The sequence below is a fragment of the Grus americana genome, chromosome 3 (assembly GCF_028858705.1).
Source record: "Grus americana isolate bGruAme1 chromosome 3, bGruAme1.mat, whole genome shotgun sequence".
Taxonomy (NCBI): Eukaryota; Metazoa; Chordata; class Aves; order Gruiformes; family Gruidae; genus Grus; species Grus americana.
In genome coordinates this window covers 117840725-117865867 of record NC_072854.1, presented here as the reverse complement: position 1 = coordinate 117865867, position 25143 = coordinate 117840725, and the positions used below count along the sequence as shown (strand labels likewise).

The 25143-nt window shown below is 39.8% G+C and overlaps 1 protein-coding gene across 4 annotated transcripts in view; it reads right to left on the bottom strand.

Annotated features, from left to right (window-relative positions):
* Positions 1 to 25143, bottom strand: part of KIF16B (kinesin family member 16B) — a 142291-nt gene that overhangs the window by 7272 nt on the left and 109876 nt on the right. For 2 of the 4 annotated variants that reach the window (XM_054820490.1, XM_054820491.1), the window contains one exon: positions 9943 to 10026. In XM_054820490.1, the coding sequence (XP_054676465.1) occupies positions 9943 to 10026 (84 nt within the window). Of the gene's footprint in view, positions 1 to 2734; positions 2783 to 4968; positions 9297 to 9942; positions 10027 to 25143 lie in introns of those variants that run through there. The other 2 variants (XM_054820489.1, XM_054820492.1) reach the window with 2 other exon arrangements.

The following is a 25143-nucleotide window of genomic DNA, read 5'->3' as shown; positions in this document are numbered from 1 at the left end:
CAACACCTTGACATACATTGCAACATATCATAAAGCAGTTCTGAGTAAAATATGTGAGTAGGACAGCATGTGCTATTTAATATCTCAAGTGATATTTCAGGCCCTTCGGGAAGTACCTAATGTCACCTCTGGATCCATACACATTTATCTTCTGCACACACCCTTAGGTCATTACGTGCAGCTGTGATTTCATAGCAATGAGAAAAAGACTTACTGCCTGGGAGACTACCTGGTGCCTGAAGGATCTTATTTCTGTGAAAAATTTGGAGAGAAAGCTTTTAAAATTATGACATGATCACCTGGACTGATATCTTTTGCCAGAAGACCAGGATGGCTGGGTTCTCCTGACAAAAACTACAGTATTACACACTGTCAAAGTTGTGCAAAGCTTCCTTGAGGAGTCAGAGGTAACAAATGCCTCCAGAACGTATCTATCCCATAGGTACCACAGACGTTGCTGTAGTCACACACGACTTGTGTGAGCACAGGGAGGTTTTTCAAAAGAATGAAGACAGATTCACACATGTTTGAAAGTGACAAGTCACCACAGTGCTAGTCATAATATTAAAGGGGAGGTGTGGGTATTTGCTTCAGATTGGCAGACATTAATTAGGCTCAGGACTGAATTAACTGGCTTCACATTACACAAGCCAAGAATAAAGTATGGACTCGTTTTAATCAAACCCTTCCTGTTCACTTTGATTAGGCCTAATCAGGAGCAAGGCTGTTTACAGATAATGCCTAGTAGTCATTAGAAAAAAAAAAAAGAGTTAAATAAATAAATCAAGAACTTCCCAATCAGTATCACCTTGCTCTGTAACTCTACAGCCATGCACAACGCACATCACCAGCTGTCCCAAAGCACACCTATATTAAACTTCCAGCTGTCTTGTTGACAGACTGTGCCTGCAGGAACATCCTCCTACCAACGGAGGAAAGCCAGCCTGGCATGGCAGGAACATCCCCAGTGCTGCTGGGGATGCAGCAGCCAGGAACAGCTTCGGGGCGGGGGGGAGCAGAGCATTCGTTGCAGGGTCCAGCTGCCAGTGCCGTAGGCTGGTGACGCTTCCTAAAAAACCAGGATTTACGGGTTTCCCTTAGCATAAATAATACAAGTATGGCAAATTATGCCAGGTTGTTGGGTTTTTTTAATAGACTAGCCAATACCCTGCCAATTGTGATATACGTATGTAAGCTCTTAACTTGTTAGACTGAACTTGTTTGCTAAGGAGCTAGATGGGAAGAGATGAGATAGAAAGCTCCTACTAAAAAGGTAACGTAGCTGTTTTGTTAACGAACAGATTTACCTGTATAGCTCCCAAATGTTAACATGGCTGTAAATGCTGGATCTATAAAACTAGAATTTTACTTTGATAGCAAAGAACTTAGCCTTTGCTTTTGTTGGAGCTACAAAACTGAACTATGGAGACTTGTGCTCTTGCCACTGCAGTGGCACTAAACACTGCAGTCGTCCGTGTTGGTGGTAAACTTAACCCAAAGCAGAGAGAGAAGGAGCAAAACCATACACACCACTCCTTTGGGCTAGTTTAGAGGTACCTAAATGACTTTGGAACTAAGCGGGTAAGAATCAAGCTCTTTAAGCAGCTAAATTCCATTTTAAAAAGCCAGAACTTACATTTTTAGCCCCTCGGGAAACTCTCCCTATGTTTTTATGCACAATGTAATACAGATTCCCTGAATCAGGGTTAGTTTTCTCCACAGCTATACAGGTGAAAGCAGATTTTACCACTACATCCCCCGAAGTATCTGAGTGCCACTAAAATTTAATTTTCCCCAGGGTGGTACTGAAATTTTCTTGAATTCATACACCTTTTTGAATTTTCGCAATGTACAAGCATTCTGAGAGATGCCAGTTATGATTCAAGGTGAAATTGCTCTCCTAGGTTTTCAAAATCCAAACTATTCATTATAGCTATTTAGAACGTTTTTCTGTGCAAGTCTAATGGCATGAGCACATTATGTTGAATTACTATTATGCCACATCAATTGAATTAACTTCTGAAGTCAGTCTACATCCCAAATTACAATCTTATTCTGCCTGAAATTCATTTAAAATCCACAGGACTTAATATTTCTTACAACGCCTGCATGCTAAAAGCTTGTATTCGTTGGCTTTAAGTAGCGCCAGTGAAAACTCAATTGTAGGCTGACAGGAAAAAAAAGAAGGCAGCAAGGGCTATGATTTACAGGTGCTCTGTCCGTGTGAGTCGTCTTTTGGAAGTGAACAGCCATATTAAAAAAGATCAAAACAGACCTGACTCGTGAAGGAAACCAATCGTTTTTCCAGAGCACAAGGCAAAACAAGTCCTGTCAAAATCTATTCAGAAAGAATAACAGGATTGAATTTACCATGCATCCCGGGCCAGCGCGTCATCTGCTGGAGTGGCCTTGGCAAACAGCTACCAAAGCACTTGACATGCATCATCCTCTACTTCCCTTGGTGAAATCAGATGCTGGAGGATGACTGATATGCTTGCTTTGAAAAGGGATAGCACCGAGTTCAACCCAGTGTCCTTGGTCAAGCGCTCCCTTTATTCATCTGCTCACATCTGAACGTGGAGAGCCATTACCGGAGACCAATAAAGGTATACAGCTTCAAAACTTGATTTGTAGGAGGATGCTGGGAAACGTATTCTGAACTGACAGCAAAACACATTAGGATGTGGAGCTAAACTGGTGTTCAAATATATACTGTCACATATTCTGAACTTACTACATCACGATGAACATCCCTCCTTATTTTCTTGATACTCTGAAATTTCTAAAAAGGAAAGGAAAAAAAAGGCCTCTGAATTGCACATCCTATTTAATTCTTTGGTTGTAATGGAGATAAACATTTTATCAAAGAAGATCCAGTTTTTGAGGTAGGGATCTGAAGTTATACACCTAAAGAAACACCAAAATTATTGTAAAGGGGTATGTGTAGTATGTAAAGTTACCTCTAGCAAACTCTGCAAAACAAGCTTTTGGACTTGATGTTGAATAAGGCACTGAGTTTGAACAAATGAAACTGAGGGGCTGCTTACGCTCACTGTTCCTTTTGCATCCAGTAGCCTGTTGGACCAGAGTTTAAAATTAACTCATCCAGAAAATAACCCTAGGCTTTCACCCCTTCTAAACGACCACCTTTATCTTATATTGCTGTTACAAAAATAATGTCTTGCATTTGCTGTGGGCCTGGCTGAGAGTCTACAGTATTTAATCAAAGTAACATTTTATTGGTACGGGATCAACTGCTGACATATGCAAAGTCCTAATTTTGACTTATTTGTATCTAGTGACTGTAATCGATAAGTAAAATTAATTTTATTTATCCACTTTTTGAAGCCAACAGGGCCTCACACAAGAAGCTGCACCACCCAAAAAAAAAGATGAAACGCTTCACTGCTGAGAGCTGCTACAACTTCTCCTTGAGGGCTGCCGCTTCAAAGAAGAAAAGTCAGGTGCCTTGGGCAGCCCTGATGATGCACTGAAGGATGGGAACCTGACTTGTGAAATTGCTCTCAGATGGCTAGCTGCAAAGCCTTGCTGTCTGCAGGCAAGGCAAAACTTTAGTGTTGTTGCTGAAAACCAGTTATTTTTGTTCTTAGATTTTTTAAACGGTTACTAGAGGTTAGGAAAGGCACTCAGTGCTGACTAACTATACCTAATCTAGAAAATGATCCGCGCCATGAATTTCATATAATTGACATTCACGATATGGCCCAACCACACACGCTCTTTCTCTTGGCTTTGTGGCTGCGTCTATACTCTTTCCTTCTGTGCTCCCGTTGCATCCCTGTTCCTTCTAGTGGGAAATTAAAACCATCACTCCAAGATGTTGCATTCTGCAGTTCAGACTATGGGTATGAAACAATCTTCTCTAGGATTATCAAACACTGACATTTGCAGCAGTCTGCTTTTGCACCAGCAGTCATATCTGGTGTGCATTCATGTCTGTAACAGAAGAAAAAGCTTCCTTTTATCTTTCAGTGATTATCAAATGTATTCTGAATGCTTTCTGAAGTCCATCTCACCGAGATGCTTCTAAGAGCAGTATTTACAACTGCACTGTCAGAGGCAAACATTCAATCTGCAAGAGCCAGGCTGGTGAGCAGCTGGCTTTAAAGCTCTTCTTGAAAAGCTTTGGTATTAGGGATGTTGTTGTAAGCTGATACTGGAGTCTAATAATTTCCTTTTAATAATCACTTTGAACCGACACATAATCAGTAGCTTTGAAAGGTCTTTGTGACTGGCGTCAGTCAGGAAAAAATCAAATGGAAATGATAACTCTGACCACTTGACAAGTTTTTTTGCAATAGAAACATCAATTCACCTGTAACTAGCATGAAGTAGGTTGTCTCAGTTAAACAGACTAAGGGATGGGACTGTGAAACAAAGGCCAGTGGGATGTACGCATAAACTCCATACCAAATTTGCAGATGATGAATCATCTAAAAATCTCATTAAAATGTTTCTGTCCTCATAAAGAAAAACCTCAAGAAATGAGGTCTCAGACTCAAACATTCTGTTTGCCCAAATTTGTCAACAAACATTTTGAGATTTTTTTTTTTTTCTCTACTGTGAGGGTGGTGAGGCACTGGAACAGCTTGCCCAGAGAGGTTGTGGAGGCCCCATCCCTGGAAGTGTTCAAGGCCAGGTTGGATGGGGCTTTGGGCAATGTGGTCTAGTGGAGGGTGTCCCTGCCCATGGCAGGGGGGCTGGAACTAGATGAGCTTTGAGGTCCCTTCCAACCCAAACCATTCTGTGATTCTATGTTTCTTTTGCTGGTTGTCACCAAGGTGTTAATTCTGAAACTAATAATACATTTAAATAACAAGAATGAATTCAAGTTCAAGGAAAGGTACTATTTTCATTATTTCATGTTTTCCTTAAGAACCAGATCCTTGGAGTCACACAAAACCAGCAGAGTTTCATTTTTAAAAGGGAAAGTTGGAGCGGCTAGCTTTAGAGCCTTATAAAAACAAAACAAACAAAAAAAACCAACCTAGAAATTATGACCTCCAAAGGAACTCAAGTGAAAATACAAACTAAAACCAAAACAAAGCATTTGGCTTCTAAGTTAAAGAAACTTATTTTGGAAGCTTAATTTTGACCGTAGGTAACTGATATTTCAGTCAGTTCAGTGTCTGCGATGCTTTCCCCAGCCAGTGCTACAGATCCGAGAGGATAATTGAATTATGCAGTTCATACAAGATTTATTTCTGCCTCCTGCATTAACACCTATCACTGAAAACCTCATCAGCAGACATCAGGAAGTGAGGAGGTTAAGGACAATTGTGTTATTAATTTTAAATAAATTGAGCGTGTCTATCTTTTAAAGAGGTTCAAAGTACCAAGAAAAACGAAGAGCAGAGACAACGCCAGGAAGATATATGTGTTCCTACAAAACTTGACGTAGGCTCGCTTTACCATACTGTTACAGGTTGACTTTCTTTCATCCCCGAGCTCTGTAAGTAGCAGCAAAAGGAAAAACACGACTCCTACCGACTGTTTTGCTATACGTTGGGGCATCCTCGATCGGGGACTTTGCGTGTTCCCCTTTGCTGTCCACAAACCAACCTGAGGAAATGCAGCAGCGGGAACAGAGAATGGGAAACAGGGAACAGAGGCAAGGAGACAGGCTGAGGTTTGGGGCAGTTTTTGTTTTCCTTTAAGCAATAATCTGTTGGGATTTTTGTAGGCATAACAATATTTTCTTTTCCTAAGCATGCTGGTGACAGCAAGAGTAGAAAAGAAAGCCTAGGGGGGTCCATGGCTGCAAGGCTTCTCACCAAGGAGTCAAGAAACCCGACTCAATCTGCTATGTCAGCTTAGACAGTTACTCCTACCCCATTTTTCTGGCTGCACAATGGGAAAATGAGGCTAATAATAATGTCCATTACTATAACAAAGCATGAGTCCAGGAGAGGAAGAAAAATAAAGAGGGGAATGATATGATACAGAAATGCAGTTTCCAAAGAAGGTGGGATTTCAGGAAAACTTCTTTTTACTGTCATCCACAGATCTAGCAACTCACCAAGGAATAAAAGATATTCTGCAGTTAAAACAGGAACAGATACATTCACTGAATCACGTATCTCTTGCGACATGTGTTTCCTTTACAAAGTTTTTGCTTAAAAAATAAAAAAAGGAATATACATCATCTGGTTTCATTTAAAAAAGGATCCTATACTGTTATCTACTGATTTCTAATTGCATGAAAGGATAGATACACACTAACTTCTATTCATTAACTTTAATCAAAAGAATTCTTGGCTGTTTCATTTAAGGCGGATTTAATCAAGCAAGGTTGGCTCTGAAGTGAAATTACAGTCTTTAGACTGTGGAACAATTAATTTAGAGTTTTGCCCTGCAACAGGTCCCTGATGAAATACTAAATTAATAGATTGCAATAGGACATTTCAGATAGGTAATTTTAAATACAATTTAGGTGTTTTCTCTTAAGATGTTTAGCCAAAACCTCTGTGCAAACTTGCCTGTTATTTTTCCAACCCTCAATAGAAATGTAAGATATTGGTCAAAAGACTTTATATTCTACCAACAAACACCAAAGCAAAGATGGCATCACACTCAGAAGATCAAAGACTTCTCCTCGGGTTCATCTCACACAAAAATGTACACAAAATGTGTTTTCCTACCAACAATGTATTGTGAAGCTTTTGGTTATTAAGCATTTGTACCAGCTAGGATAAATAAAGGAACTTCATGTTTTACATAGGCTTTACATATATTGTGATCTTAAATCACAATCCTCGTAATTTGGGGCTCTCTGGAGTCTTTTAGCCCAAGTAATTTCATCTCCACTACGATGAAATACACCCACTTCTAATCTCAAGCTGAAATAAGGTAACTCTACATGACAATCTTCGAAGAAAGCAAACCCTACAGCCAGCCTCCCTGATCCTAGTTGCCTTGAAAGGTAACACAACCCCCCCCGTTGTCCTCAGCACTTCTGCTCTGGCAAGAATCCAAGAGGTGATGCGTAGTAAAAACAAACTCTTCCTAAACTGTCCTGCAAGGGATGTTTTGGACAAATCTTTCTATGATTAGGCACAAGGAAAATTTCCCTGACTAAAGCCAAATTGAGTCAAATAAAGCAACAGTTTAGCTATCTGCACTAGAACCAGCTCTCTGATTGTTGCGTGCTTAATTAATTGGAAGAGTAGCTTTGCTCCTACGATGACTCCCAGTCTATCTGCTTCACCTTCCCAGATCAGACTGAGAGCTGCCATTTAGTTTTGATGTAAAGAAAGAGAGCCTGCAAGGCCATTTCAGTAACCAACTGCTAATTCCAGCAAATACTCTCGTCAGCCTGTTTGACTGATATGACAGATTAAGTTGTCTTATCTCTCACACAGGTGTACATTGTGGAGTTTGAATGTTAATTTATGTGCATACTTAAAAAGACAAAAAAAGTCAATTAGAAAAAGAAACTGCTGGTGCTCAGAGATGACCTGTGGAAAGCACTGGACTCGCCAACACTGTACCATCCCGCTTCAATCCAAAAAGTTCAGGAAAAACAACATGAAGTCACAGCATATTCAAGATGTATAAATACCTAATGTAAAAACTGGAAGAACAGAGTAATTTCTTTGTCATCCACCAGCGGGATGACAGCTCTACTAATGATCTTACAGTACAGAGTATTTGTTCAGAACACTTATCAGACTGATATTTGTCAGGCTGTCATCTATTTTTAGTCAACAACATCAGCTCAGATGTTGGATAAGAATATACATTTTTGTTGGCCTGGAAGTTGTGCTTTGCTTTTTCTAAAAAGGCTGTATTAGCTCACTAGTTCTTGACTAACCACGCAGAACAATCAAATAAGCTTTCATACCATACCACAGCTGTAACAACACATCACCTGCGAGGCTCGAAAGAGATTGCAAAGGGTTTTCAGCACATCAAGGTACAGGATCAGGTATGAAAGCCAACTGAATACAAGCCATGCTTCTGCTTATTACCAAGGTCTAACGCCCTCACCTTTTACCTGATGGAATTTCCACGTGAGAAACGTGCTACAGTCAAAAGGCCAAGAAACCTCGTCCCTTACAGAGGCAATCCATCCATTTACTACTTTCCAGTTAGCCCACTGAAGTGTGCTCAAGGTTCATGCCAGATCGAAAGCCACGAGGCAGCAACAGCCAGTATTTTAAATAGAAGCGGTGCCTGTGCCATCTTCCATTGTCGCACTTTCTCTGCCTGCCAAATACTTTCCCAGTATAACTCAAGATGCGCTTTAAAGCGTTACGTGACTTTGGAAACCATCACCACTTAGGTGGTTTCTCCCACTCATTCCCAAGGAGGCTACAGCTATGTTAGCTGAAACTCTCCAGCCGTTGGCAAAGCCAGAACAAACCGCTGCAAAATAGGTAGTGAAAAGAAAATACCGCTATTAGAGATCCAGACATAAAAGGGGTTTTGACCAGCTTGTTGCATCAAATTCCTCATGACAAGGATGGTAACATTTGCTTGGCTCCTTGTCCTCTTTATCTAGCTTTCCCTTAGCCACGGGGGATCTTCAGTTTCTCCAACGCTGAATGATTTGTCAGGGTTATCGAGTCATGACCAAGTGTGCTATCTGGCATATGGCGAAATATATTCATGTGAACAGTGGTCATATATTATTATTATTAGGTTTGCAAAATATCTATGTAATAAGTTTTAATGGCTTAATTTAGTTAAAATAGATACAATTTAATTTTAAGCTAAAAACTGGCTATATAGAGAGCTGTAAGTACTATATGACCATGATCAAAGCATCGCTATACGCAGCACTTTTAACATTTAGAAACACTACAATAAAATCTGTCAGTAAATCAATGAAAGGTCAGAAAGATTAAGGGATTAAATTTTTTACCGGTACAAAAAATACGCAAATTGAGTACTAGACTGTAATGTGGCCGTGCCTTTATGCCCTCTATAGAGGACATGAAACAAAAAACAGATTACATTTTGTGCTACATGTAAGACAGCCTTACATCAAAAGTCAGTGGGAGGATGTTTTGTTTGTAGATCAAAGAAAAGGTGAACTACGTAGAAAAAATTCAAAACATGCAAGAAAAGATTCCAGTTGGAAGCAATCTACTATTATATTAATTTCTGTAAAGCTCTACTTAATGCTACTTTAGCTCTACAAAGAATATAATTCTTAATGACTTGCATGATCAGGTAATCCCCATGTGGCTACCATATAGTTGCGGGGTGTATGGTTTAGTCTTTGTTCACACCTCTTCTTCTTTGCCAAAACCTCACCTCCTGCCCCTGGGCTGCAATAACACACGCATCAATAAAGAAATATAAAGACCTAATGTGTGACAGGAGTCAAAATTATGCCATCCATACAGCACTGTAGAAAAAGCAAAATAAACCCAAACCCTCATAAACTCAGTAATCTTGTCCACAATAAAATTAATTTTTACAACTAATTGAAAGAAAAAAATACATTCAGAAAGCTGGTTACAAAATAAAGCTCAAAGATGCCTAAATATTGCCTTCCTTCTGTCACAAGATATTTGGATATAGTAACTATGATAAAATAGTAAATCTTCAGCTAACAAATTGCATTTAAAGTAGCAATATTTTTTTTTTAATCTTGTCTTGCACAGAGACCATCTGTCTACAGTGAACACTCACCGCACCCACAACCTTTCCCCCTTAAATAAATATACCTCCTATGAATATCTCTCTTTAGAGATGCTTTTTTTCACTAGACTAGGATTAATTTTTTTTAAGGCATGTTTCATTACTTTGCAATCTACTGCTGCCATCTCCTGTGTTAAATGAGGCAGCAAGTAACTTCATACTTACAAGCAGGCTATTTAACTTTGACCATATGGGAATGGTTTCTGTTGGTCAAGCAGAGAGTACGCCACCCAAATACACTGCAGAAGCCTGTTAAGAAGTTGGCATTACCTCTAAGTGACTCCGCCGTTCTGCAATTACTCGTTCATCCTTGTTTCCAAAGAGCTTCTTTGGAGGGAATTCTAAAGTGGCAAGCTGGAAGACATTAAAGGATGAATCAGCATCAGAAGTGACAAGCTCAAATGAGAAAATTCTCTTTAAACTACGAAGCAACTGGGAAGAAGAAAATGCCAAATATTCATGAGCTACGCTATACGCTATTAGCAAATACCACGTTACGCCTTTCTGCTGACGTTATTACGATCTGCTCTGTAGTACTGCTACGATAATAATGTATTTTGTCATAAAAGAGCGACAGAAAGCAAATTTCAGAATTAGACTGCCACCGTTTGCCCACATAAAGATTACAAAGTCGCAAACTGAATCTGATGTGATAGTACCGACTAACAAGTAAGAAAGATCTTTTCACAAATTTTGTATATCTTAAAAGATTGCATTCAGTCTCTTAAAAACCACGCTGTCCAACAGTAGTGTCATGTAATTTGTTTGTCTTTTCTTATGTTGCATCGTAAACATAAGATCATTGGATCTAAGAACTGTCACTGAGGTTACGCTGTGGAAGATGGCATTGCTGGACTCCAGCTGACATCCAAGCCGGACCTGAGGGACCTTTCGTCGTGCCTTGAACTTCGACTTCTTCCTTCGCAGTGGGGACAGGCTAAAAGCATGCACCTGTGCTGTGATGGCAACTAAGATGATGGGCACTGGGACTTCTTGAGCTGTAACTCAACTGTAGTTCAATCACATTCAAATGTGCGTCCACACTGGAAGCCGATAGCTTTAATTTCTGAAGAGAATCCACACAAGCAGGCAAAATCTCATTTATCACACTGAAAATGAAAACAAGGCAGCAACACAACTCCTGAAAACAGCTAGTCAGATTTGTCCTTCTAGTTCTTCCACTGAGGCGTTCAAAGCTATCTTCTCATTTCTTTTTTTCATCCTGTAGAAACTGTACCAAGCTACACTGGTAAGGGAGAGAGCAAGGGAACTGCCTTCCTCTCCTGTATGCCAACAAATAAAATGCTTGAACAAATTCCAGCCAGCTGTATCTGGAAAACACACAAAAGACTCAAGAGTTGGTAACAAGTACCAATAAACTTGGTCTGCTAAGCCACCGCTGCTGGGAATGATGCACAAGAAAGCAAGTGCTCGCCACGCAGTTTGTGTTTGCACTTGAAGGCACATCAAAACCAATTTCTTCCCAGCTCTCACTGTGAGAGACAGAAACGTGCAACCTCCCATTGGCATTGCTGGAGTTGTTTTGCAGGCGGAAGCCCTGTGTAAAAATGCCTCCTGCATGAATTCCCCTGGCTATTTGATGATATTGAACTAATAAACAAGATGCATCATTTTCTAGTATATCAGCACATACTGGACTGCAGAGAATTTATGGCTGTTACAAGGAGCAGCAATATACTGAATTATATGAGGAGCTTCATTATCAACATTGAATGTAAGCATCTTTAAAATACGGAGGAATTCTGCAATACAAATAATTTATTCCTAATTCCCTGGTTCAACTCCAACTTGGATAATTTTTTAAAAAATACCTAGACATCTTCAAATGAGCAATATAAAGTGATGTGGGGCACCAGAGGAGACGGAAGAGACGTCTGCTCTGCATCAGTCTCACCAGCACGCCCCAATTATATTCCTCAAATTTCTCCAACCGTATTCTTCTCAGTGTGCCTGCTTCTTCATGTTGGCAGGACAAGCAGTACACAACCAAACAGTATCCTATAATTATGTCCTTGGGACTTATTTTCACCGCACTACTCACTCCTTAACCTATGCAGGATTGTAAGTGCTAATATTTTCAAGGACTTCAAAATCCCACCCCTGCAGAAATTATATTTTATTAAATAGCACTGCATCATGTCACTGCCAGAAACAAGCAAGGTAAAACAGCTACCACCACAATCCCCTCCTAGCCCTAGGGAGATTGTTTTTATATTTATTTGCCAATAAATACTTGCATTATAGAATTTTAAAACAGTGTCTGTTAAAAAACAATTTGCGGAAATAAAACACCTACTGATACAACATCCTCAGACATACTCTGTAGAGTCAAAGCAAGGTATTGCAGCTAAAATCAGGAATGATTTATCTAAATTAAGTTTGATTTTAACAGGCATTTGGAACCTGATTCTACAAAACTTTGGGACAGGCAAGTTGTTTTCCTAATCTGTTAGCTTTCTGGACACATCTTAGAAGAAAAACTGTCACATTTTCTAAAGCCAGTAAGTTTTGCTAAACTCATTCAAACCAAAGTAGCTACCCACATAGTTTTAACATTTCTTTTAACTCCCAAATCCCTATGATGCACAAATCTTTGTAACCAAACCAACGGAAGTCCGTTATTACAGTCATGAATTTAATACGCAAGAAAAAGGCCTCAGCCAGTAAACTTGGCTCGGAAACGTTCAAAGTCACAACATGCACCTAAATGAAAATCATAATTTCATTGCTGGTCAAGACCTGGATCTGAATACTTTGAACTTAGAGAACTATATATAATAAAATTCTCCATTTAGATCAGAACACCAGTGTGCTGAACTATATTCGGCACCCACCTATACATTACTTATCTTTGTAATACACATATGTACGTGCAGAATATACCTCTACCTATATATACGTAAGTCAGAAGGATTTTGCATCCTGCAGAGGGTATGGTACAATAGGACTGATGATCTACCGCAGTCTCCCTCTCTACGGGGCTGGATGCGGAAGGCGTACCACCTCGGGTCTGCTGGAACATTGCTATGTCCCACCCTTTCCCAAGGGTCCTCTGGCTCCTCTTATAGCCAAATGATTGGCAGAAGTCCATCTCACAAATAAAAAAATGGAGATCATTTCTGTCACACAACAGATGACCACCCAGCTATATAACAGAAAAACCTCCAGCCATAAATTTCATCATCACTTCAGCAACTCTTAGAAACCCTGAATTATTCCAAGGCGTTCTACTCTCCTACGTGCCAAGAGCCTAATCCCCACCAAAATGAAGAAAGAGACGTTCAAAACTCTCCAGGTTTAAGTTTCAGGCTGTCCAAACACTTAATGCAGACATGACAGCACCAGTTTCCACCCAGTTCGCAGCTTGAAAATTATCTTTGCAACATGAGAACTAGAACCATTCATGCAGTAATGTGAATTATGCAGTCCCCTCTGTGACTCCGTAATTTCACCGTAATAGGAAGCTGGTCCATTGTACTATAGTTATAAAAAATTACAATATTAGTGTATTTACCAGAGGTAGTGTGCTTATATACATACACTATACATATACAGAGTGAGCTCTGCCACTCCAATTTACAAAGTTACTCCTTTAGTGTGGAGAAAAATATGTTGGTGCAAGGGTTCCACGACTATGCAGACATGCAGACTGATGATAAAATGTTCTGATCTCGTCATAATTTTGGTTTATTATAAAAAAAAATAGAAAAAAGAAAAAGACTCCTGCAATAGAAATATAACAAAATAATAAACGTTACAATAATTGTCTATAAAGATCCTCTGAGATCCTCTGTCGTGATGTATCATTTGACATACAGACTCTGAACGTAATTGTGTGCGACCCAGAAATGCAACGATTCAAGAGGTTTTTGAGGTTTATTTAAGATACCTTACTCATTTAAACCAAATTGCAGTAGAAAATATTTCAATAAATTCAAATTTTGTTATTAGTAGTGCTACAACGTCTTTAAGACTTCAGATGAGATTACCACTACTACAGTTTAATGCCCACAGCACAGTATGTGACTGAGCGCCATTTGTTCTGTCACTTAAATATGTAAGAGATCTGCAGGTGTAGATTTTGCATCGAGATGTTTGCCTTGGCTCAAACACTGTAAGAGAGTTTTATACTACCCACATTCATGAGTATAAATTATTCTTTTAGAATTAAATGGCCGTGAACCCTCTGGCTAATTTAATTCTTCAAGGGTCACACCTTGACTGCAAGATGAACGTTTTGCGGCAATACAAGGCGTAACAGTGGGACTCTACAGGTATAAAGGTAAATTACTTTCCTGAAATTTCTGAAGCACGCCCCTCCTCTCCCTGTCCCCCTTGCTGCAGTGGCAGTGAAAGCGTCTGGCAGTCAGTCTTTTTTGGCGGGGATGTTTTGTCATTTTTTAGGGCTGCTGATGAGGTGATATGTTTTCTGTCAGGGGAAATTAAGAGGCATATTCCCCAGCCTGACAGGAAGAGTGAGCTCGAATGATTTCCCGAGAAGCTTCTGCATGTAGTGTGCAAGATTTCTAATTTTTATTTTGGTTGCAGAAGCATTTCCCTAGTATATGCAATTATACCATAGCCGCAATACAAATTCCATTACATACGTACGAGTGTGCACACGCATGCATACGCATACCATGGGCAAGGCTGGGACTACTCGTGGACTCAAAATGCAAAGCCAGATAATATTTTAAAATAGCATGGAGACACCTCAAGACTGCATATCAGCACTCCTAACGTCTTTTAGACGTTAAACTTTTTACAGTTAATGATGTTTATCCTATCTGGCAAGCGTTGCTAGGCAGTAGCAGTCTTAGGGAGAGGCAAACAGTCATTTGCAATTTACTCCCTAATTTCTTTATAATAAATAAAGGCTGTGTTTTATTTCTGGGTCTTGTATTACTTGGGGGCATGTCATTTGTCTGTGTCTCAGCAGTCTGACCTGTAAGAAATGATACTTACCTACCACAATATAGACTTTGTGAGATTAGTATGATCAAGTTTAGACAGTACTAGGTCCAGTCATCAAGGGGAAGGTACTTCATACCTAGCAAGTATTATTCTAGTAAATTTTAAACAGCTTAATGGATTCCTACACTTCTCACATTTCAGCCAGGAGCCTGGTTTTAACAAGGTTACCGGCAGGCGTTTAATGCTGGAAAGAGTAGATGGCAGAACAGTAAGTGACTTTTTAGCCACCTATTTTACCTTACACACAACTTTTGACCTTAAGATTCACCTACTTCTGGAAACAGGTTATACCTAACATCATCTATACAGCAGCACACCCTTTTAAAGTGAAACCATACATCTTCATAGGCTTCAACTACTGAGCCCCAGGAAGAGATGCAGATTTGGATACCGGACTTTTGGAAGCCCAGAGAGTGCAAATGAAGGCTCCAATATCACGGAAGGCTCTGCCTGGGACAGCTCTGCCCTCTCATTTCAGGACCTTTAGGAAACAAAGCTGTTGACATTTGAACGGTGTCCTTTTATTTCTATTATATTCAGTTGGAGACTCTTCATTGACATTAATTGAAGTTTACTAGGGACCTGCTGGATTTAATTCAGTTCAGGGGTTTTACGGTACAGTGGAACATAACATGTTAATAAAAAGTCTTGTACAGTACTTTTCAGATGATATTTCAATATATAGTGGACCAAAGTAAAATACCACATAATACAGTCATGTAGGCTTGTCACTTCTGAAGCGTGAAATTGTTCAAGTGTTATGCTCCCTAAACATTAAAAAAAGTGCCATTTTCCGACATCGAGAAAAAAATCTACATGATTGAATCATCTCATTATTTCTGGCGGGTAAAATCTATGTTTTAGCGCCTACAATATGGTAAAAGATTTTTTTTTTTTAAAGAAGAAAAACAGGGCAGACATTGATGGAGGCTGAGTCATCTTTAATCTTTCATCCCAAATTCTCTTTGTACTTCAATGTTTTGATATATTTAAATGGGGGGAAAAGGGGAAAAAAGAAAATTAAGAAAATGCTAACTATTAAATTAAAAAGTCAGTCATCTTTAACTCTCATGTTACTTTTAAAACTCTAAATTTTCTCATTTTTCAAAGGGCATGTCTGACTTTTGATCCTTTGTACCAGAAATCTCTGTCACAGATGAGAAAAATCAAAGAGAAGAATGTGGCAAGGTTTTGCAGCCAGCATGGCTGCACCTGACTTGATTTTGCAGTGAGTAATGAAAGAAAAAACTGTCCTACTTTCAGGTTTTGAAGTTTAAACAAAGTAACTTAAGCCTCAACTTCTCAAAATGTACCAAGAATCCCAGACTCTAAAGAAAATTGAACAAAAGCTGTATTCTTAACTAGGAACTTGCACTAAATATTTAGGAATTTGACAACAAGGTAAAAAAAAGTTTAACTTCTATATTTTTACTAGTATTTTGTCCAAAATAAACCACTTATTCTACACAATTTCATAAGACAGCCTTAGGCAAAAGGAAAAAGTTAACAATGAATAAAGGCTACTTAAATTCTACAAAAAAAAAAATCCAATAGAGATCAAAGATAACCCATTTGAACATATACTATCCACTAAAAAAATAAACTAACTTAAAAACCACCTAAGTCACATTTTCAGGTGATATAGCTTAAACTATTTCAAGTTCAAATGATGTTTTTCCAAATATGAAGGAATAAAACTCTGAAAACTTATTCTCCTTTAAAAAAAAGAAAAAAAAGACGACAACATAGTCCTCCATCATGTAAACCCTACAGTGCTTTCCCAATATGTGTGCTATAGGTAAGTGATGCCCTCAGAGGACAGGAAGATTAAAAACAATATTTTCCATTATAAACTAATCCAGGAGGGGGAATATCCAGGGGATTATTTTCTGGATATTCAGTTTGTCACCTACTTTTTCCATTTCTAACATTCTCTCCTTACTTGTTTTTTCATCTCTTCCAACATATTCTCCCCCACTTTCCATCTTGTCCCTATTTTATTGCTATGCTTCCCCAACCCCCCATCATCTACCTATTTCTTCTTACTCCACTGCCCATTTGCCATACCAAACCTCCTGTTCCCACATCATTCTCCTTACAATCGGCCAGAAGGGGAGAGGGATCGGATATTCTCAGAGGCAGGATATCCAAGCAACTAAGGATCAGCCAAAGCTCTGAGACAGACCTTTGTCAACCTTCTAATGTAGTCAACTCCTTGGAGAAAACAGAACAGCTTTTAAACAGCAACAAACCCCACAATTTATTATAACAAACAAACGAAGCTAATTAACCTCCTAAATCAAAGAAAATAGAACTGGAAAAAGGCTGCATGCAACCTTTCTCCTACGCACAAGGTCCCTGCAGAGGAGTCCCTGTAGAAGGTCCCTGACACCAGCCTACCACAGTCAGCCCTACACTCACTTTTGAGGGAAGTGGACTCTGCTCCAGCCCCTCTCCTCCCCAGGTCTTTGCAGTGTTTCTGAGACCCGAGGAGCTGCTCTAGGCTCATCCCTGCTGTCTCTCAGCTCCTTCGTCAGAGCTGCAGGCATCCAGCTTTCTGCTGCTGTCTCTCCTTGCTGCTAGAGGCTGCAGCGCCTGGATCTCACTTAAATACACACAAAGGAATGAGCATCTCCTTCCTTGAGGGAGTCCACTCTGAAAGATCCTAAATAAATCAGTCAGCAAATATCTCCTTTCTGACAAATACAAGAGAGACCATACTGCAGAGTGACGTACTGGAGTTTTGGGTTTGGGGGGTTTTGGGGGGTGTATGCGTGCGTGTGTGTTTCTGGTATCTCCTGAATACAATTTATGCTACAACCGGGTTTCCCATCCCTTTACAACACAGCCTTTTCCCAGAGAGGAAGCTGGTTTGCCCCACGTACGTGAGAATACTCTTTTCTCCCTACTCTCCATCCTTTTTGCTGTGTGCCAAAGGTTTACCTGCCCATAGAACCAGTTTAACCTTTGCATTTCTGGCTGGCAGGAGCAGCTCCTGGTTTGCATGTGGCTTTTTGCCTGGCCCCTAGTGCAAGCAGCCCGGTGAGCCAGGTCTACGTTATCCCCTCCAGAACACATCCCATTGAGGCCAGAGTGTATTTGAGAGCCTGCTAGGGTTAACCTGCCAGGCAAGCAATGCTGCAATTTCCCCACTGCACTCAGACCGGCTACAATTCCTTGCCTTGTTCTTCCTGATCTCTCTGGAGCATCACCCATATATAAATAGGCACCTCCTCTACACCATTCCCCTGCAATACTGGCACTGAGACTCCTGGCACTGGCTCCTATGCCAAGGAGCACAAGCACTTACGTCTCCTCCCATAAATATATGCAGTTCTGTTGCAAGTCCCCTCAAAGTCTGGAGGCTGTGACTAACCCCCTCAGATCATCTTCTCTAGATTCAGCAATGCACGAGCTTCTTCACAGGAGGCACAAGTTCTCACAGCTTCGCTGTCTCTAATTCTGGGTAACTCTGAACTTTTAAGATTTTCCTGGCACACTTGCCAGCTACCTTCCTCAGACAGGCATAACTGTCTCTCCAAAGAGCATTTCAACTTCATCTGTCACTGAAGACGGACAAGAACACAAAAAAGAAATTCACCTCCTGTGAACCTCCCAAAAACCTCCCTCTGACAAGGCGAAATTACCAAGTAGGACTGGACACCAAAGATTTCTCTTTTGCACTTCACTAACTGTGCCTCACTGCCTTTGAATCGTGCCCACCTGCCTATCAAACAATCATCTGTAATTATCAAAAAGGTTTGGAAGTTCTCATATCAAAGTTTCTCCTTTAAACGAGTAGGCCGACCTAGATGCAATATGCATTTTTGGAGCTATAGTGAGATGTGGAGGCCACTGTTTATCACGTTATTTTAACTCCATTTAGTCTGCCTCCCGCTACTGAGAAAAATCAAATTAACTGCAGTCAAAGAAGTTACCTTGCATTACAGGGGTGTTTTTCTTTTCCTTAAAGCAATTTCTAGACTAGTCGGAATAATAACGTACCAAAATAGAGCCATAAACGATGGTCAACATAATATTTGACAAATTACTTCATCGTTTTGTTCATTACAAGCAGTACAATAGTGTTTAAATACAGAACAACTATAAAAGTGAGCGATAGGATGTATCAAAGTTCATGCATACCTTTCACAGCTCTGTAAAATTATGCAGCTTTGGGATTTTAATCTCTATTATGAAAACCAGAAACTAATACAGCCAGGGCATCTTTCCAAATATAAACCACTACCTGCATAGCTCAAGAATATCAACCAAGGAAAAATGGACAAAAATTGGCCCTTAATGGCAAAGAAAATATACTAAGTTCTCTATGCAGGCTGTAGAAAGGCAGAATAATATGGTGCAGAAACAGCATACACCAACCCAAAGGATACAATTTTCTCACATGTAAACCAGTCAAAATCAAATAAAAAATAATTAAATATGATTTATAGATGTATTTGGAAAATAAGCATGAAATAATCGTAACATACCATGCCCTTGCAACCTTGATTTTGCTCCTGTGTTCATCTATCCCTTGCCCCAAGACAGAAGTCTCCGGGGGAAAAACACCAGTACCACGTGGCAGATCATGGTCTAAGACAAGAGTACGTGCTGACCTAGAGAGTCTATGGACAAGTTTAACACACACCCTCTACACTTTTAACTCATGATTTTGCCAACTAAACATTAATTTTTTTCATGCAGTCTCAGGTCACAGTGCTTGGTTATTTCTTTAAAGAAATGGCAACAATCGCTGGGTTTACAAGGTCATGTCTTCAAAGCTCAACACATTAATCCATCTTCATCAATGGGTGGCTCAAATCCCACTCCTCAAAAAGAAGGTAAAAAAGACATTTTCTGGTGCTCTCTGTGGGGTTTATTTTCCTTTCAGAAATAATTTGGGATTTGATGCATTATCTTCCCACTGGGATTTCTAGCAAGGTTAAGGAAGTGTCCCTGAAATAGTACAAGGTGGGCCACACAGCAGACACCATCTTTGTTGTGGCTGCGTACAGCCTTGCCCCACGCCGCATCACATGCCCGATGATGCTGCGTTGGCTATCAGGCCGCTTTGATTGCACACCGAGAAGTCACAGCAGCATTTGACACAGACAGAATTCACCGCTGCAGTTTTAACAGCTCTTCCCCAAAAGATTTGCTTGTTGCATACGAGCTCATCTCAGTGACATCTGGCAGCATTTATGAAACATCCCTGTCTCGTGTGGCCAACTGATGCCATAAATTTCAGACACCCTTGCCTTTGAGAAATGCTAATAATGAAAACTCATCAAAGAGCAGCAATAATTTCTACTGCTGACTAGATGGATGCCTTTCTGACTACTCAAAATTAATGGCAGATCTCAGGGTCTTAAAGAACAGCTGTCACAGAGAAATACACCTGCAAACAAATACGCGGTATGCCTCTAAGTGTGATTTGTTATAGATATAAAGCAGCAACTCTCACAACAAACCGGACTGATTAGAAGAAGTTAGCTCGCCTTCTGCGTCATTTAATACGATAAAACTAGAGAAAACGCAGTGGAAGTATGCAAATGGGAAGCATAAAAGGAACTACTTAGTCTCCCCTCCAACAGTAAGAGTGATTTACAGTCACATAGGTTACACAGAATTTTTCACTTATGTGTAGTCTTACAGACATTATAGAACTAGCTGCTTTATCACAGGATTAAAAAGTAGCTGCAAACCTCTCATAGATTGGGATTTCCCCCGCTATCACTGCTATCACTAAGTAAAGCTTAAAATGACAGATAACTATCTAAAAGTGATAAACTTAACAGAGACGTTTTTCAGGAGTTTGCTTGGCATGGGATTTTGAATCTGCAGGACAGAAAAATCAATGATGGGGACCAAAAGATCACTGTTACTATCTGTTTCATGAGCAATACCCTATTTAGCACTGCTCTTGAGACCCTAGAGGCACGGCGTGGGTGAGAATAGATATTTGTTTCCAAGGATAATAAAATTTCTTGATCAAGCAATGCTTAGAAAGCAAGACCCACGTATATACTACATATACATGGAAAACTCAAAGACACGCTTGATTCAAATGCCATGGTATCGAAGTCAACATCATTATTTGGGGCAGGGGAGAAAACAGGGACGTGTTTAACTATTCCAAGTATCTGGGTTTGGATTATGTGTCAGTAATTTCACAATTATTGTCTGTCAGATGCTTTCCAGAAGGCTGTAACAGTTCTGTCTGCAACAAGCACTACATCACTGAGGCCGTGTATGAGTGATGCTGCTCCACCTCCACAAGTTTTAGTAACTCAGGAAAGCAGGGGAAAGTTAAAAGACCACAGGAATTATTATTTTGTTTACAGCATCCTTACAATGAGTTACAGCACATAAGAGCCTTCAGGTAGTATAAGAACGGAAATTATGCTACTCTACATATGTAAATATAACCCTGCCACACAGTAGTTTGCAATTACTTTAACAATACTGGTACTATTCAAAAATTGAACTCAAAAGTAAAGGTATTCTTATTTATTCCTTGATTTAAAAATAAAATTGGAGTTAGAATTGAATGTACAGTGAGTCATTTAAGGATGTAAAAATACCGCTAAAGCTTTGTTGAATTTTTTCAAAGGGACATAACAAGACCAGGACATGCAGCGTTCAGATGCAGCTGGAAAGAAATTCAAAGCATTTCATAGAAAATACAGAGTGTACACTCAAACAGCCTCAGAGTGCCCGCATTGCCAACAGCACCGCACACCAAAAAACCTTAAAGTATCATTAATACCCAGTAGTACCTACAACTACGATAGAAAATAATAAATTCAATACAGAAGAAACTGGCCAAACAGCACTGTAGCTTTGATTCTTTTTATCATTCACAGCATCATAACCATTTATAGATAACCATGAATTCATTGATTTTTTTAAGACTGGCTCCTGAAGTTTGTCACCCATGAAGAGTGTGCTTTTTCATCACCATCACCAACAGCCCCATAACGAATTTTGTTTTTCAGACGTGGCCAGACAGCTTGCCCCCTCCGCACTATTATTCCTGGCTTTGGTTCTGAAATATGCCCTACAGTAAACTGGACAACATCCTCGACTTTCAGTCTTCTCCTCTTGAAATTTTCAATTCTATACCTGCAGCTCAATATTTTTCTTGAGAGCCGCTGCTTCTTTATGTTTATTTTCATATTAAACCACAAGAGATTGTATTTTATTGATTTTTGTCATGCAGGGATGTCTAATAAATTCTACTGCTTGGGCTTTCTTGCTTTGGGCTCTGTAGCGGGATAAAGAATTCTCTCTTGTAAGATGGAGCCTTCTGTACATTCTGTGTTGCAGAGACAGATGGTAAAAGACCCTTCCAGATTTTTTTTTTTAAAATGTATTTACATTACAGCAGTCAAGAAAATATCCTCAGAGCCCTACTGGAAGATCTCATTGCGAATACGAAACCAAAGGCTTTTAAAAACTCTTTTAGTACTATGAGCTGCAAAGGTCTGAGAAATTTGTTTTCTTCCTTTCTTCTAAAGTCAATCAATTTTTAATTAAGAAACACAAGATTATATTCGCCTTGTCGAGTCTGAAAGCTCATCAGCAGGAACATGATAAACTAATATTTATAAGAGACACTTAGATAAAAAACGTCTCCTGTAGATTGTAGCGATGCTAACCATCAGGTTGGTTTTGGTGTTGGTTTTTTTGGGGGCTTGGTTGTTTTTTTTTTGTTGCTGTTTTGGGTTTTATCAAAGCAAATTCACCATTTAACCAACCTAACTTATATTAAAAAGGGGGGTATTTACAACAGAACGCTGCAGTTACAATTAGTGGCTCTCAATGTTTCACCAGTAATAGGCCTCTCTTGGCTGGACCCTGGACCTGACTTGTCACCTCACCTTGCCAGCTGACCCCTGACCGTCAACCGGAGTGGTTGCTATCACCGTCCTGGCCCTGCTCAGGTACTGCTGGGCTGCGCCTTGGCCACCGAGGTCCCCGCTGTGACCTGTGCTGCAGCCACCCTCAGCTCCCGGCTTGTCTTCCCTTGTGGAACAACCCCAACCTTGCTGCTCCCTGGCAGCTGTGTGGGATCCTCCAGTGGGAAGTTCAGGGCAGGAGACTCAGCTCGGATGCTCTGAAATGACACGTGAAGGCACTGATCTCTCTATAGTGAACGCAAATGGGGCCTACAGAGACAAAGAACTGTGCTTAAATTTAACCTTTGCACCCCAAAAGCATGAATGGCAAGGTCTACACCTCAGTGTAGAATACGTATCATCTTTGAGTCATCAAGAGCAGCTAGATAAACTATAAGCCATAAATGTATATTAAAACATGTAACAACTGTTGTCAAACACAGGGAGGGGCAAACTTTTTCAGGAGCTTTTCTTTCTTGCAGACTACATCAGTCTTACCTGAATGGGGGCTCATCAGTTAACAGTCCCCTGTATCTCAATCCCATTTAGATAACAAGTGACACATTTGTTTAATATAGCGATGCCAAAATAAACAGCTAAATATCCTTCCTGTACTGCCAAATCCACAACCTGTATTTCCCTGTCCATTCTCTCAGTGACTCCAAAGAGAGGACAACCCTGTAACGTCCTGCTCAGAGACTGCCACGTGAAGCTTAAGAGAAGTTTGGTATAATCCTCCAGATTAGGCAGTGAATAAAGTTTATCATAACAGCTTCACATCTGCCCTTGTGTCAGTAATACTGTCTAAATGTGTAAGGAAAAAAATGCAACAGTAGGAACCAGAGAGGTTTTGCTAGCCTCTATGCTATTTCTTCAAATTAACCTGGATGTTCTCACAAAAACTAGAGTTAGAGCTAGGTCATCATAACCTAAATCAACTGAAACCAATGGATTCTACCTGAAACGTCTACTTAATCTAGCAGCATGTCCCCGACCAACACGGTGAGAACAAGTTGTTCTTCACAAAACCCTTAGAAGATAGCAAGAGTGTCAATAACAGCTAATGATTAATGGAGCTCAAGTCTTAAAAGTCCTCCAAAACAAGGCAATCATCAAAAAAAAAAAAAGAAAAAAAGAAAAAAAAGAAAAAAAAAAGAACAAACCCTCCAATCCTCCCCTCTGCCTTTCACTAAGCAGGAAGAAAACAGAGACACAGGGCTGCAGCTTAAGGCATTCCCCAAACCTGTACTCAGTCAGAAGCAGCTAAGAAATGGCTGAATCTCAGCGAGCACCTAAACCTCAAGTTACATTGTCTAGGAATTGTTCTTCTCAGATGCACTCCTCTCTCACAGATAGTTGTTATCCATCTGCAACTATTCTACTGATAAAACAACATGAATATTTGGTATCATGCAAATTCACTAGATAATTGAGCAGAGCCTTGAAAATCAGATTATCAAGCAATCAAAGCCATTCTGTCAAATGGTTTGTGAATTATAAGACGAAGGAGTCACTCCTCTCCAAATGCTTCTTTTTTCAATTTCTACATTATTAATGTATAAGACTTTTGCACAGCACAATCAATGAAACCCAGCATTTGATGTCTGCCTGCAGGTTAATCTTGTCTCATGCTGAATTTATCAGAAGACCTATAAAGCTAACTGTATTTTCCTAGAGAACCGTTTGGAAACTCACAGGTTTCATTAGCTGCTCAGGACAGACCAAAAAGACCCCAGGTCTCATCATCGACCAAAACACAGGAGGGAGGAAGGGGAAGGAGGAAGAGATAGAGAGAAACTGTATTTCAGTACCAAGCCAAGAAAAAAAACTTTGCTGCACAAATCTAGCACCCAAAGCAACAATAATCACAAATTAATCCCAAAGCCAGGCTTTCACAAGGGTCTTACACATTCACATTCAGTTTTATCACAAGAAATTCACACAGAATTCATTTTCCCACCAGAAACAGGCTGGGAATTTCATATTATGCTGAAAGCAAATATGCCAGGGGGTTTGCTGTGTCTCAGATGCTCCAGTCCTGGTTAGCAGCTATGAATTCAGAGAGACTACATGGAATAAATACACTTCCCTGTAATCAAACTTGCACTGAACTACATGCTATGGTTAGCAGCGATGTTTTTCACACTTTACTTACAGGAACAAATTCTCCTGTTCATTTGTAGACTGATGTACCAAGCAAAGTCCTAAAATTTCTTTTAAAAATATCAGCAGCCCGAAGTCTCGGGCTGCAGAAAGAAAGGCCAGATGAGGCATTTAAGGATCTCTCTCTTAAATCACTTCTGTGGCAAAGCTGATATGGAAGTACTATATATATATATATAAACCTGCAGGCTTTTGGAATGCTCTGAACATAATATAATTAGGAATGGGAGCTGGAAATGTGTGACAAAATATGTTTCCTGTGTATGCACTTCCTGGCTGTTGTAGGTGACAAGAATATGAATGTTAAAATTATCTATACCATAATTACTGTAATTTGTACTGAATAAAGGTGAAGGTTATAATCACATGCTTGTATAATAGTATTATATGGTTTACACACAGATACGTA